Here is a 15,115-nt window from a genome sequence, read left to right on the forward strand (position 1 = left end):
TCAGCAAACTATGGTATCTTGGCTGTCCTTCCCCCGCTGTGGCTGCGGGAAGAGCCAGGCAGAAGTGGCCACACAGAGGTGGAGCAGACATCCAGGTCTAAAGCATTGGAGGCCACCAGCCTGGACCAGAAGGTAAAGCTTCTACTCCACAAAATACCAGAGGCATTTGTGCTGTAGAGCAATGCTTCCCAAAGCCAGCCCCAAAAGATGTCATGGAGACACTGGGTGGCATCAGCAGGGGCTTAGGTCAGAGCACAAGGAGATGTGAAGCTTCTGATCGGCGTTTGCTCATGCGAGGCCTGCTAGTGAGGAAGGAGCACTAATTACACCAGCCTTTTGGAGCTCTTTAGGACTTGACAACACATCAAACCCCAGCAAAAGGAAGCAGCTATTATTATTTAGGTCTTTAGGGTTACTCAATTTAAAAGAAATAAACATGCCAGGACTGACAGGCAGGCAGATCAGCAATCCCAGCTCCCTCCGCTCAACCTTAAACACAAGACCAGAGCAGTATTTACAACCAAAACAACAGAGGCACAAGTTTCCCACGCAGACTTGGAGGAAGCAGAGGAGCATCTTCCCCCAGGAAACAGGGGACAGGAAGGCAGCCCTTCCCCTACCACCCTGAGTAAGGGAAAAAAATATCCCTCTTTCGCCCAAATCTGGCTCAATTTTCCTGCTCCAGGGTGGCTGGGCATCACAATCTTTCCCTCCCCCTTAAGATGTATCACTTCAGAAGAGCAGTGTTTGGGTATCCCTTTGCAGGAGGGTAAAGAAATGCAAGACTTGACAATTTCTGAATATTTTAAATTAAAAATTAATTCAATATTTTTAATTTAAAGTTCAATAGTAAAAGGTTTCCAGTCATAACAGCAGATCTCACTCCTTTAAGACCAAGACACATGTACAACAGTCCCATCAGCCAGGATTTCTCCGAGATTCCCCACTTCGAGCTGAACATGGTTTCCAGCACAGCAACCCCAACCATCAATGACAAGGACCCCAGCTGTCCCAGCTCTGCGGGAGAGCAGCACCATCCGTCTCTTCTCCAAGGAAAATACTATCCAAACCAAACCTCTCGGATGCAGACCTGGAGCTGAGCTCCGCACCCCAAGGACAACAGAACAGGAGGAGGACGGATCAGTTGGCCAAATCCCAAGCAGAGGTGACACTGATTGAAGAGCTGAGCAGTGACTCTGTAACATCCACACACTGCTCAGCTCAGTGGGTTTGAGGTCCCCTTGGAGAGGCTTCAGGATCTCTTCTTCTCAGGAGGAGCCAGAGGAAGAGGTGGCAGTAGACAGGGTTTGGGGCAGCAGAGATGGTGGCTTGCAGGCAGGCGGCCTCCTCCTGCCTGGACACAGGCAGAGAGGAGAGACAGAGACAAGGACAGGAACACCACAACGTTGACCACCGGTGCACAGAAGGCCACAGAAGCAAAACCAAGGTCACCACATGGTAACATCCTGGCACAAGTGGTGCCTTGTACAGGTGCGGATGGTGGGAGGTCAAGGTGAAAAAACTGGGGGAGCCCACACCTTCTCACCACCTTCTCCCTGCAGGGACATAGTCTGATAGCAGCAGAGACTAGACACAGTTTATCCAGCTGAGCAGGCACCCAGCAAACTCCAGAGCCACCGGGATGAGGCACAGCTAGATGCTCCTCCACTGGCATCTCTGGAGGAAGCCCCATCCATTCTCCTGCTAATAAAAACCCTTGCACAGTCTCCCAAGCCCCAGCTGAGGATGAAAAGGCACCTTTTTCCTCTTTTGGGTCATTTATTTATAGATTAAAAAAAAAAAAAAAAGAAGAAAAAGAGGTGAAGAGTGCACACCAAGGAAGAAAAAGTTCATTGCAACAAAGCATGAGCAGAAGCTGGGGGTGGGAAGGGGTCCCTCTGCCAAGCCAGCAGCTTTTGAGAGAGAGGGATCATTCTCCTGTGTGCACAGCGACCGAGGTCAGCGGGACTCTCCCTTCAAAACCCGCCAAATTCATTTTCACAGTATCCTACATAGAGAGGCTGCGCCTGGACACCACGCCTGGAAAGAAAGCAGAGGGCATTATGCAGAGGGCACAGGTAGAGCCCATGGTCAGGTCTGAGTGGTTAGAGGAGCACAGGTTGGCCATCAGTGCCCCATTTCAGGTGTGACAAGGAGGGAGCAGTTTTCATCCTGCGCTTATAGACTCGTTTTTTTGCTCACATGTGGGAGCATGGGGTAAGGGCAGGTTTCCCAGGGAAGCTGGTGCTGCAGGAGGAGTGGCAATAGCTGACAGGTCCCCATTCCTCACCACGAAGCCCTCTCCTCAACAGAGCCACCAGCCCACATTGGCAGCAGGGGCTCTCTTCCAGCACTGCACAAAGCAAGCTCTGCCCACACACAGGCAGGAGAAAGGCTCAGAACCTTCTATAAGAAGAAGGGTCATTTTGCACCAGGGAAAGCCCACTTCACCCTCGCTGCCCTCCCCAGGATTGAACCCCAGAGAAGGTGGCATTTGTGCTGTCCCTGCAAGTCAGCATCCAGCTGCAAGGAGAAATGGTTACCCAAGAAGCTTGCAGCGGAAGTCGGCCAGCCGCACGTAGGCATCTTGCAGGTTCCTTACGGTTGCATTACTCCACAGTCTCTCGGCTACGGCCCCAGCTCTTGGCCTTGGAGGAACAAGGGACAGAGACAGTCAGGTCAGGGGGGAGTTTGAAAGCTTCTCACACAAAGCCCTGAGCTCCCAAACACTTTCCCGACCAAAGTCCTTTAGCACACAAAGGCACATGGCTTCTGTATATCAAAAGATCCACTCCTAGACACATGTGGATCAGGACATACCAGGGTGATAGGACAGAGACCAGCATTAAACACATACTGGTTGCAGCAGCAGGTTGTACAGGAGCATGTTACAGTCTTACAAACCCTCATTTAAGCCTCAGTGAAACTGTTACTAGCACAGATGCACTGCCAGGGGACAGGGACAAGCGCCACAAGCAGACCAAACCCGCAGCATCTGGGACACGTTGCTCAGTGGTTAAGGAAACGAGCCTGCACCCTGCCCCATGCGACTCGAGCTAACCTCCCTATGGCTTCTCTTACCACAGCCTGGGGGCCAGGTTAGTGACGTCCACATATTCACCCCACATGCACGCCTCTCCGCCGATCACCCGATCCTTCTGCTCAGGGCTGCCTGCCAGAGGACACAGCATTCAGATGATGGGGTGTTGTAAGATAACAGGGTGACTTATTGCCCTGCCCACAGAGGCATCTGTAACAGTAGTGAGTGGCTCAGCTACAGAGGCAATAGCTTGCCCTTCTGGAAGCCCCTGCTTCAAACCCTGGGCTGGGGGAGAGCAGTGTTGTTTTCTGTCAGCATCAAGGGAACAGGACATAGCACAGGAACCAAGGACACGGTCACTCAAGCACCTTCACACCAGCAGCAAGAACAAATTAGCAAGAGACTCAGCCCTGGTGCTACCTCCGAGTGACAAGTCAGCTGTCGTACAGGAAGGGAACACAAGGAACACACCTTCAAACTTCAAGGGCTCCACCTGGTAGGCCACCATCCAGTCCTGCCCATAGGAGATGTGGTTGAGGTACCAGGGAGCAGAGAGCAGAGCTCGGTAGCCAGCCTTGGTGACATTTGCCATCTCCTCCATGTATGGCGTGGAGTTCTCCTTCCACACGTGGATGATGGTGTCTGGCCTCACCTGAAAAGCACATGTGAACCCCGTGTATGGGATGACTGCAGCAACAAGAGCACTGCCTCCCCTCACAAGTGGAATGCCCTGACCCATCCACAGCTTTGAGCACCCCCAAAGGGAAACCGAGGCAGACATTTGTTTGACTTTTGAGCCACTTCCCATCTGGTTTGCAGAAGCAACAGAGGGAGGGATAAGTCCATTTGCAGAGTTTCCTAGGCAGGGTTAAAACCTGCCTCTTGCAGGTGTATATACAAAAAGCTGAAGGAAAGAGCCCATTAACAGCAGTGTGACAAAGTCACCAAGAGGGCAGCACACTGGCAGCACCATCTCAAGACCAACCCCTGTCCTGTAACAGAGTAACCCCCACCAGCCCCAGCACGGCACCCCCAGAGCACACCAGTGTGTCTGGCTGGGGTGCTGGCACTGTTCACCCCAGCATAGGCAACTGTGTTAGGGAAAGCAGGCAGCTCTCACCTTCACTCCGTTGTCAAACACCTCCTGCCACACGATATAACCTTTGCCGAGGGAAGAGATGATGTCCAGAAGCCTGGAGTGGAAAGAGAACTGAGTTTTGGGTCATCCCAGCTACATGCCCCTCTCTTTGCTGGTTGCATACAGCCAAAGCAGCAGCACTGATACTCCCAACATCCACAGCAGGACATGAAAGTACTTCTGAAGGAGAAAGGAGAAAGCACAGCCCCTTATGGGGCTTCTTTCTCCTCAGCCCCAGGCTTTTTTGTGGTCAATCTCCCAGTAAAACGCAGCTAGGCTACTTCCTTTGGGGTCAGGGAGACATGCCTGAATGGGCGTGCTCCCGAAAAGGAGATCTGCTGTCACTGAGACAGCAAAAGACATTTGTGTTGGTCACATGCCGCAGCTGCAGGCCCAGGATGCAACCGTCCTTACCTCTGGATGTAGAATGACTCTAATTTTTTGTAATCTTCACCAAAGCCCATCTCCTTCATGAAGGCACGAATTTTTGGATTGGATTTCCTGTGTACCAAAGAGAAGATAATAAAAGCACTGCACCCTGAGCTCTGGAGAAAGGTGAGGACATGGCCAAGTCCTTTCCACATCAGCCCAAGACTGGCCCAGGTATTCCAAGAGCTGTGGCTGTGCTGGCACCAGTGGCTTCCCACAGCCAGCATCACTGTGAGCGCAGAAACCCCAGGAATCTACACACAGACCTTGGGGAGCAGGACACCAAAGATCTGCAAACGATCACGGTCAAAAAGCGATGGGCTGGGACTCCAGTCCCAGATACTTCCCCCCAGTCCCCATCCAGACTGACGTCAGACTCACCAGCATGTAAAGTCCACCTCGTCGCCACCAAGGTGAAGAAAGAAGTCTGGGAACACAGTGCTGACTTCATGAAACAAACTGCTCACAAACTGGTAGGTGCTGTTAAGGATGGGGTTGATGGGCCCATAGATCCCAGAAGGATCCTTGCCCAAATAGCAGGGAGTCAGGAGGCCCGGAGCACCTGCATCATAACAAACACAGGACAGTGAGGAAGGGGCTAAATGTGGCCATATGGCCCCGTATAACCCCCCAGACCCTCCTCAGCATGGCCCAGTGCCTGCCAGGGGACAGAAGACCCAGACACTGTACACACGGCATAACCATGGCAGCAGAAACGCAATTTCTGGCTCAGGAAGCCTGACCTGATGGGGAAGGATCCGCATTCTATGCTTGTCTTGTGCTCCCCCCATGCGCATCCACTGCTGCCCCAAATACACGCTCCCAGGCGAGATCAGCAGGGCTCGAGTCTTTTAGCAGGACACCTCTTTTTCCCCCCTCCAACAGCTGCTCTGAGGATGGGACACAGACACACCAAATCCTTGCAGGATGCTACAGTTTCCACTCTTCCCAGGTTTCCCCTTGGTATCTCTCATTGTGGGCCCCACTGCTTTTTTTCAGGAGATTCCTACAGGAAACCACACACAGAGCTGCTGGGGAAAGATAATGCCAGCACAGTCCCCAGCACCGTCTCCCAGCTCCACACACCCGCTGCAGACAGGGAATGGGGGCAGCCACAGTTTTGGCTGCGACCACATGCACAGGTTGTACTCCAGTGCAGGACAAGGCATTTGGAGGCAGGGGAAGGAGAGAGCAAGACAAGGCAATGTTTTCCTGGAGCTTCTTGCACTTCCAGACATGGAAGAGGAGGCACTTCCAGTCCTTGGAGCAGGGAGCAGCGTGTCAGGACTGTGGCACAGCTGAGCAGAGTGAGGAAGCTTGGTTGCTGCACCCACAGTTAAACCCAAGATCCTCACAATGGCCATGATGCTGGTTTTGGCAGAGCAGATGTTCCCCAAAAAAATCAGCCAGCTTGGACCTAAGAAGAGGTGGAAACGTTTTCCCTTTGGATACTGTTCTAGAAGTTGGACCATTGGGTCCTACTTCCCCAGACTTTGGTTTGCTCCTCCTCAAAGCCAGCCTGTGGGCATGGCTGCCCACACCCGGCTTTTGGGATCCAGGTTGCAGATCCCCTTCCTCCCCCCAGTACAACTACAACTCTCCTCACAGCAGCAGCAGGGAGGGTCTGCTCCTCACCTGGACCCCAGGAGAGGGTGTGCCCAGGAGTGTCAAACTCTACAATGACTCTGATGCCACGCAGCCGGGCGTACTCGATCACCATCTGCACATCACTGGCTGTGTACACATGGGTCATTGCATTGAAGGCTCCCTGGGGGAACACGGAAAATCTCAGCGCCTTGCTCAGGTGCCGAGGGAGGAATCTGCTCGCCCTGGGCTGGGTGCTACACCGTGATCAGGGTGGCTTACCTGCTTGCTGAGCTCTGGGAAGGTCAGGCTTTCATAGGGGAAAGATGGATCATCCACAATGTGCCAGTGAAACACATTGAACTTGTTGTAAGCCATGACGTCCTGGGAAGGAACAGGAAAAAAAGATGAACATGCCCTGTCCCTTCTGAAAGGTCAGCCAGCTTGCCACAGAAAGGGGACAAGGTCCCTGTGCTCCAAAAGGACAAGACAGAGTCCCTAAACACTCCCCAGGATCCAAGAGGGATTCAGATACCTCTCTTCAAACACACCAGCACCACAAACTGTTGCAGAGGACCAGCAGTACTTCTCCTCACAATAAAATCCATGTTCTCCCTGTAACTGAGCCAATGGTGGAGACCTGGAAATTTAATTTGCTTGGGATGAACACAGAACCACCACCCATCTTCGTCTAATATGGCTGGGAAGAGGTCAGTTTTTTCCCTTGCCTCAGAAACAACCCAGCCTCGGAAAGTAATCTGGATTGCAGGAATCCAAGATACCTCAGGGTTTTCTTCCTTATCCTATTTACAAAGGGAGCTGAGAAATCACCCAAATGAGGCAGCTGTGAGTTACACCAGCAGCACACACAGCCATGGGCACTGGGAAGGACCTACAGCACAGAAGCATTTTTCCATGATGCACATCTGTATATTAAGAATTGAGGTCATGCTGCCATCCCACCCCAGCCTGCTACTTCATCTAGGGACAAGCCAGCTGGTTTTGTTCAAAAACCCTAGCTTTGACAAGCTCATCCTTGATGAGATGTAGATGCAGCGGCCTACACATTAGACAGCCCCTAGGATCTTTGGAAAGAAGCAACACAAAAAAACCAAAAAGCCCTCCAGGCCACTCAATGAGCCCTCAGCTGTCACAGAAGAAGGGCCACCCAACTAAACCACTTCATCTCCCAGCACAGGCATCCTACCAGAGTTTCCAGGATGGCTCTCAGAGGCAGGTAGTGACGAGAGGTGTCCAGCAACAGTCCCCGGTGAGGGAAGCGGGGAAAGTCCATGATTTCTGTCTTGTTGATGTAGTACTGCATGCAGAGAACATGAGGAAGAAGTGAGCAGGGCTCCAGGCAACACAGCCATTTGCAGGAGACAATCAGGATCACCTTTGTGCCCAGGACTGGTGGGCCAAGGAGGGGTACCCTCACTGCCCAGACTGCAAGCTAGCCAGAAAGAGCTGCAATGCTTTCCTGCTCAGAAGGCAGGGATCTGGCTGGATTCATGAATCTCTACTTGGCCCTTGGCAAGGCTGTGCTGCACTCCTGGCACCCCCCTCATCACGGCAATCCTCAGCCTGTCCCCACGGAGGCAGGAGCATTATGGAGAGCTGACTGTCCCCACGAGATGAGGCCAGGACTCACCGTGCCATTCTCGTCTCTCCCAACGAGCTGGCTGAACGTTTCCAGGCCTGCAGGAAAGCCACACACAGTCACTTTCTCAGCACAGATTCCCCCAAAGGAACAGAGCTCAATTAACAAATAAGTCTATGGAAAGGGAGAGGCACAGAGAGACATCCCCAAAGGCCTGGGGCAGGGAGAGCGGGAATGCCTCACAGAAAGCACACCTCACCTCTGAGAGCTCCCCAGACAGCATCCGCAGAGAGCAGCAAGGAGCCTTCCGAGACAGACAGCTTATCTGAAACACAGCATCAGAGGGGTCAGCACTGGCATCAGGTCCCACACTCCATCACATGCTGCTACAGGCCACGACAGCCCCAGCTACAGGGTTGCAGCAGCACCAGGCAGAGATTTTGATACAGGACTGCACCCTGGGATCCCAGACAAACAACTTCTGGATTTGTTTTTTTGTTTCAAACCTCTCCCACTGCTTTATCAGCATCCTCAGGTAAGTCGCTCCCTCCCTGCCCCTGTTTCTCAATAATACAGTGAGGATGCTGCCTCCCTAAAATTGGGGGCAAGTGCTGCACAGTGTTATTTCCAACTGACGGGCACAGAAACAGCCACACTCCTGCTCCAGTCACTCCCTCCTGCTCCCAACCCCAATACCCACAGCTTTCCTTGGAGTCCAGGCTGGGAAACCCATCCCGCTCCCAACCCCGATACTCACAGCTTTCCTTGGAGTCCAGGCTGGGAAACCCATCGCAGCCCGGCGTGGCAACAAAGACGAGGAGCTGAGTGCAGGGCGTCCCCCAGGGTTGCTCTTTCTCTGCAAAGGACACAGACTATGGACGTCAACCCCATCCTGGCTCTTTTCCCTGCTTCCAGCCCACCGCCATCCCCCCAGCCCAGCTTGCGACAGAGGTGCAGGAGTATGTGGACTTTTAACACACGTGGCAGAAAGGGGCACCCCCTCCTTCACCCCAGAGCAGGCACAGGGGTGTTTAGCAGGGGCTTCTTTGAACACAGGCAACCAGGAGCACATGAGCTGATCCCAACCTTCAGCTCAGAGCAGGTCTGCTGGTGAGGAAGCTCCCAGGGAAGGCTTTGCAGTGGAAGCTTAAAGGAGCACACAAAAGAGGAGAGACATCACAGTATGGTCTAGCAGCAGCCCCCAAGGTTTCCTGGACACCATTCCCTGCTCTAAGCAACAGCCACCACTACTTAAATCTTCTCCAGGGGGGATGAAGAGCTTCATGTTTCCAAACTCTCCCAGCACTGGAAAAAAAGCACAAACCCAAGAGCTCTGCTACCCTACCCACACTTCTCAGAAAGGGCAAAGAAACCCTGTAAAGAAGGCTGGAGAACGAATCCAAGCATACTGCAGAGTTGGGCTGAGTTAGAGGCCACCGAAAGGTCTTGCCCAGCACAGAAAGGCTCCTGACTGACTTCACCTTCTGCAGAGCAAGTCCCACACACAGCGGCTGGAAAAATAAACCCAGCCACATTCAGACCCCAAACAGGAGCTCTGGCCACGCTTCTCTATCTGAAGGACCACTTCCAAGGATGCACAGCACCAAGTCCTCACTGGATTCACTCCCCCAACTCCAAAGGGTGGTGTTCAGCCTTCGCTGAGATGCATGGGTCTACTCACAGCAGTCTCTGGCCAGGAGGAGCACGGGTTAGCTGGGTGGGACCCTGCTAATCACAGCCAAGGTCCATGCCTACACCCCCACAGCATTCCCAGGAACAGCTCAATATGGTCACTGAAAAATTAAAAGCTTGGCTTTGAGTAAGGCTGGTCACAAGCCAGGCACCAAGCAGACTTCAGAGAGACCACGGCACTGCCAGCATTTGCGTGAAATGCAGACAGCCCATGCTCCAAAGCTCGCAGGAGCCAGAAACCCCAAATTTCTCCATGAAGGAATGGCAAAACCTCCGTGGAGAGAAGAGAAACAGCTTGAAGATAGTACTCAATTTTGAGCTTTTCTCTCGGTTACAGGCAAGTCGGTAGCCAAGGCAACCTAGCAGATGTGTGAGCTGGCATGCTGGCACAGCAGGCCCTGCTCCCTCTGCATGGCAAGACAGCAGCTCCCCAGGGACAGCCACTCTCAAGACAGGGAACATGGCAAATACTCATTCTGTTGCAAAGCCTCAACAGAATTGGTCCCTCCACCATGCACCATGTTTAAACCTGCCCAGGGAGACGTCGCCAAACCCAAATGTGGCCTCCTTGGTCAAGTAGCAGGCAGGCACCACCACTATCACACCTAGAAGGCAATGCAGATGGGTGCAGCAGGGATCAGTGACCCATCAACCACAAAGGCTGAAGTTCATGGTTCAAAAGAGTACTGTGAAGGTGCAAGCTGAGTTAATTACGGTCATGGACTGGAAGACAAGGACGCTAACGCAATGATCGTGGCAGGATGGCAGCAATAAAACAACAGGTATGGGAGGTCCTGGCTTGAGCTCCATGCAGGATCCTGGGTCTCTCCCAGACTCAATTTGGAGCTGCCCAGCTTAATGACAAGAAACAAGGGAAAAGCAGCAAGGGAAATCCCAATTAGACATAAGCAAAAGATAAATATTCTTCACCTTGAGGGTGGTCAAACATTGCAGAAAGGGCTCAGTTCTCCATGTGGGAAATACCACAGTTTCAGCTGGACACTGAAGCCTGACCCAACTGCAAAGTTGTCTCCAACTCCAGGCTTGGCTCTGTTTTGAGCCAGGGCTTGACCAAAGACCCCCTTATGCCCCTCCTAACTTGAACTGGTCTCTGTTTTCATGCTTGAAGCCCAGCATGGATGCAGAGCTTGGACATAATCTTGCTTGCTTGTTAAATTAACATAGCAGCTTTCTGAAACAGACAGAAAATGGTTTCTGTCTTATTTTCTCTATTAATAGAAACTATTTTCTTCCATACAAGGTTCCATTGCCTGTTATTACTAACCACCCATGGGGAAAAAAAGAAGGAAGGCAAAGACAGAAAAAAGCCCTAAAATTAAGCCTGTAGTTTGAGTGTCATAAAGCAGGGCGTATGGAAAGCTATGAGTATGCACACAGAGCTCAATCTCGTGATCGCAAGAAGTTGCTCCAAGTGATCTGATGGTCACATTTCCCCTCTGACAGGAACAGGAAAACGTGAATAATTATATCAGCCGTTTAACTTTAGTTCCTAGCGGTAAAAAAGAAACAAGAGTATTCTCAGCTCCCGAGTCAATATTTATTTCTATTGCTACTTAGAAGAGCTGAAGAAATAAAATAAGCCAAACTGTTCTTCTCAGTGTTTCAAAATTGCCTTTTTCAAAGCACAATGTGTTCAAGACGAAGCAGAGCAGCTTCCAATGCCGTTACCCTTCTCCACTTTGATCAGCAGCGAGCAAGTTCACGCCAACATTTAAAACACTCAGAAGCAGAGTTACTAGCTCTTCTTGATGAATGAAGCATTTCAGATTTCCCAGATATAGTGCTTCAAGCTGCCACAGACCCACGCAGACACTGAGCATCCGTGCATGCCGGCTCCCCAGCCTGTATTTGCCTCTGTGAATGCAGCCAGGGAATTTCCTGCATTTCATCCCAGACATGCAATGGGTGCTATCACAAAGAAATCTGGGTGCAAGAAACCGTTATGACCTATCCCAAATCAATCCTAGGGTCTCAAAGCTTTTGCCTTTCCTCATCTTACCTTACAATTTTAGGGTGAATCCAAGAACTACTACCTCTCTTTGCCAGAAAAGCCACGCTACCTCAGGATGCTTAGCAGCTCACCTCATAAAAAAGGGCAGAAAGAGCCCCATGGCATGAGTATCTACTTGCCAGAAACACACATGAAGCGGCAAGAGTCCTTCCTCAGGATAAAGCTTCAGAGTGGACACCAAGAGCTGCTAGAAACAGGAAGAGCCAAGACTTGTGAAAAGCACTGAAGCTGGAGCGATTGCAACACTGGCAGCAGCTCTCCCTGCAGTCGCAAGAAAAGGAAGCAAAATGAAGTGCTGGGTAGCTGAAACACGATCTGGAGGAGATAAAAAATGAGACAGAAAGAGTAAACTCTTGATAGCAAGAACCTAACTCCTTGAAAGAAATGCAAGACAACTAGTGCTCACTGTGCCAAACAGCATTAGATTTTATTTTAAAATGTGCATGCCGCAGGCATTGCCCTCCACATACAAACGCAATGCTGCCCTTTGCTACGAGACTCAATTCAAGCTGCCGCTGCGCCACCAGCCCCTGCTGAACTGAGAAAATAAGGGGGTTAAAAAGCAGATCGCCACACAAAACCCGTGGTTTGACCCCAAAAATAAACAAGGGTTTCGTTTTGTGGGTTTTTTTTTAAGAACAAAGCCACAGGGGAAAGAGTCAACCACCCTTCCAGCGGCCCCTCGTCCCCGCGTGTGGAGGCCGCAGAGCCCCCCGCCCCGCCGGCAGACCCCGCCCCGCCTCACCGGTCGGGCGGGCGGCGGCGAAGAGCAGAGCCCAGTACCGCTGGAAGGCTGCCTCCAACACGGCGCAGCCTGGCCCCACGGAGGAGCCGGTGGCGTAGGCGAAGCGGAAGCGACGGGGAGACAGCAGGCAGCGACCGTCCCCCGGCGGGGAGCGCTCGACCTGGGGCTGCGGCCACACGGCTGCTGCCCGCTCCAGCGCCGCCGCCAACAGCAGCAGCAGCAGCAGCAGCGCCTGCCCCGCCGCCATGTCGCGCCCCACAGCCTGAGGGGAGGGGCGGTGCCGCCCGCCGCGGGAGGGACGCCCGCGAAATGGCAGCTTGGCCCCGCGGGGCCGGACCGGGCCCTGCCTGGGCTGCCGACTCCGCCTCCCGCGCGGTTGCCCGCTGCGATCAGGCTACAAAGGCCTTCACAGCCCCGTCAGGCCGCGGCGGCCCCTTCACCCCAAAGCCTCTGGGGCTGCCTTTACCAAAGCAAGCACCTCGTTAGTTTTGAATAAATGCACAAAAGCCCCAAGCTGCCTGTCGAGGGTTATTTCTTTCCCAGCCCTCAAAATTTAGAGCTCATCCACCATCCTCCCTACCCCCAAGACCCCTAGGGCGTCTCAGCAGCCTGATACGGGGTTTGAGGAGAAGGTTAATGATGTAAAACACGTATTTCACCTGCACCACTTTCCAGCTGTGTGACTGAAGACACACGTGCTTTGGCTCCACCTTGGGTTTTGGCATCTTTTGTTGGTACCATGCATTTGTATGAATAATGCTGGATGTAAATCGGTCCTCACACAGGTTTCCAGGGATATTATATAGGTGGCAGGTGAAATACTGGTTGGGTTGTACAAAAAAGGGCTTTGTTCCATTGTGGAGCCTCACACTGAAGTGTTGCAGAGATGCTCTCCACACAGGGTTTGGCTTTTGCAAGTAAACCCTCAACCTCAAATGAGCTCTTTATTTTGCCTCCTCCCAGCTCTGCATTCCTCGGCAACCCCCAAGTCAAATAAGGACCCTTAATCCCAGGTCTTACCCATCTAATTGCCAGCCTAAATCCATCAAATTATTAAAAAACCCCTTGTCCCAGCCCTCCCGAGCAAGCAGTGAAGTGACCAGAAAACTCCAAGCTATCAGGAGTGCTGAGAGACAAGCCACAGGCATAGGGAGCAAGCAGGAAATTAAACAAATGCCATGGGAAAAAGCACGACAAGGGAGATGGCCCCATCACACTAGCTCAATATGAAAAACCACTTTATGTGAGCAGGACACAACCATGGAAAGGTCTGGTGGGGAATTTAAGGGGTTGTCCCTCAGGTGAGCAGAACAGGGAAAGCCAGGGGCAAGAGGAAGAAAGCATTTTGCAGAAAAACCCTCAAGGAACTTGCTGTCAAAGGTTACAAAAGCACTAGCACAAAGCTGGGGACTGATGGTGAAAAGAGAAGAGCTGGGAGGACATGGGGAAGTTTCAGTGCAGCTGGGAAGGAAGGTTTCAGAGGAACAGAAAAAGGGGCTCACCAGGGTGAGGAAGCCTGTGAGGTACCAATGAAGGTTTTGGGTGTGTCATGGAGGTGGAGAAGTCATGGAGATGCTGGGCAGAAGGAGGGGAATCACAGTTAGGTTTGGGTCTAAATGGGATTGTGGGAATTTCATGATATTAGTGAAAATGAATAGGGGATCTCAAGTAGGGGAAGGCAGGGAGGGGTCTAAGGATCACACATAGATGGGGGGGCTGGTCTCCATTGGGAATGGGGTCAGACAGAGCCAGCTAGTATTGCCATGAGCTTAATACCTACACACTGCTGCATCCTTCTTCCACAACCCTATGGAGCAGCAAAGACCACCCATCCAGCTAAGGGAAGGTGAGCCAGGACCTAGGATGGGCACAACATGGGCCAGGCAACAACCTCACCAACTGGGTGCAGCCCCACAGCCAGGCAAGCAGAGCATGGTGGTGCCAGCAATGGAGCCCATCAACAGTCCAGGTGTCACCAGGCAAAAGCAAGGCACCAAGTGTAGTCCAAGATCAATCTGGGAGAGCTTAGGAGCAGATGCATCTACAGGACAGCTCAGAAAAAAAAGTGGCTGCCCAGACCTCAGCTTAAATGGAGATCCTGGAGCAATTGGTGGAGGTCCCAGGCAAGGCTGATTGGGGCAGTTAAAGCCTGTTGGTGCCCTCAAGGTCCTGACAATCCTCACCTGCCCCTTCTTTTCCCTACAGAGAGGTAGCAGGACCCCAGTTCAGCACGATGGCATGTGCCAGGATGCTTCCTCATGATTCTTCCAACTCCTGTGCCGTTGCTCCAAGACATTGGACCTTCTCTGTCTTCGTCCGCATCACAGGGCAAGAAGGGACATGGAGGAGAATGCCTATATTCCAACCTGCATCAGACCTCTGGGAAAATGGGCCATGTAATTCTTTGTGTTCAAGTTCTCCCCTGCTTGTCTCAAGGCTGCTGCTGGTCTACAGGCAGCCTCCGTGGTGTTGAGTGGGGTTTGTTGCCTTTCCCCATGCAAACCTCTGAAGTGCCAGCTGTTGCCACTGCTTTTCTGACATCAATTGATTCCAGTATCCCTGGACTTTTCCTCAAGCTTCACTGTATTAAAATTGCAGGGAAAGAAGAAAAAAACCTAAGGCAGTTTGTTGCTGTGTTGCATCAGGCAATGTCAGCAGCATCAGCAGAGCTGTGCTTCCCAGTGTGTGAGACTGAAATGCGAAAGTACCCTGGCCTGAAGCAAATCCCTATTTCAGTCTGGGGAGGGTGGCGTGTTCACCACACTTATGTAAAGTGTTGTGATCATAGCTTTCAGTTGAAATATTCAAGCCTTTCTATGTATTCTGTTGTTGTTGCTATTTTAGGGGACCTGATG

The 15,115-nt window shown here is 52.1% G+C and overlaps 1 protein-coding gene across 2 annotated transcripts; it reads right to left on the bottom strand.

Moving 5' to 3' along the window:
* Positions 1-829: 829 nt before the first annotated feature.
* Positions 830-12,522, bottom strand: HEXA (hexosaminidase subunit alpha). Of its 2 annotated transcripts, XM_075505585.1 has the most exons (14): positions 12,261-12,522; positions 8,549-8,647; positions 8,051-8,116; positions 7,843-7,889; positions 7,399-7,509; positions 6,474-6,575; positions 6,243-6,375; positions 4,989-5,169; positions 4,593-4,679; positions 4,161-4,233; positions 3,512-3,692; positions 3,082-3,172; positions 2,544-2,648; positions 830-2,040 (listed from the first exon to the last, which is right to left on the bottom strand). In XM_075505585.1, the coding sequence occupies exons 1-14, from the start codon at positions 12,505-12,507 to the stop codon at positions 1,977-1,979; spliced, it is 1,587 nt and encodes a 528-aa protein (XP_075361700.1). In that variant the 5' UTR covers positions 12,508-12,522; the 3' UTR covers positions 830-1,976. The 2 variants fall into 2 exon arrangements, with proteins under 2 accessions (XP_075361700.1, XP_075361701.1); XM_075505586.1 differs by lacking the exons at positions 8,549-8,647; positions 12,261-12,522 and adding an exon at positions 8,492-8,519.
* Between the last annotated feature and the right edge of the window lie 2,593 nt (positions 12,523-15,115).

This window comes from Mycteria americana, chromosome 6 (genome assembly GCF_035582795.1).
Source record: "Mycteria americana isolate JAX WOST 10 ecotype Jacksonville Zoo and Gardens chromosome 6, USCA_MyAme_1.0, whole genome shotgun sequence".
Lineage (NCBI taxonomy): Eukaryota > Metazoa > Chordata > Aves > Ciconiiformes > Ciconiidae > Mycteria > Mycteria americana.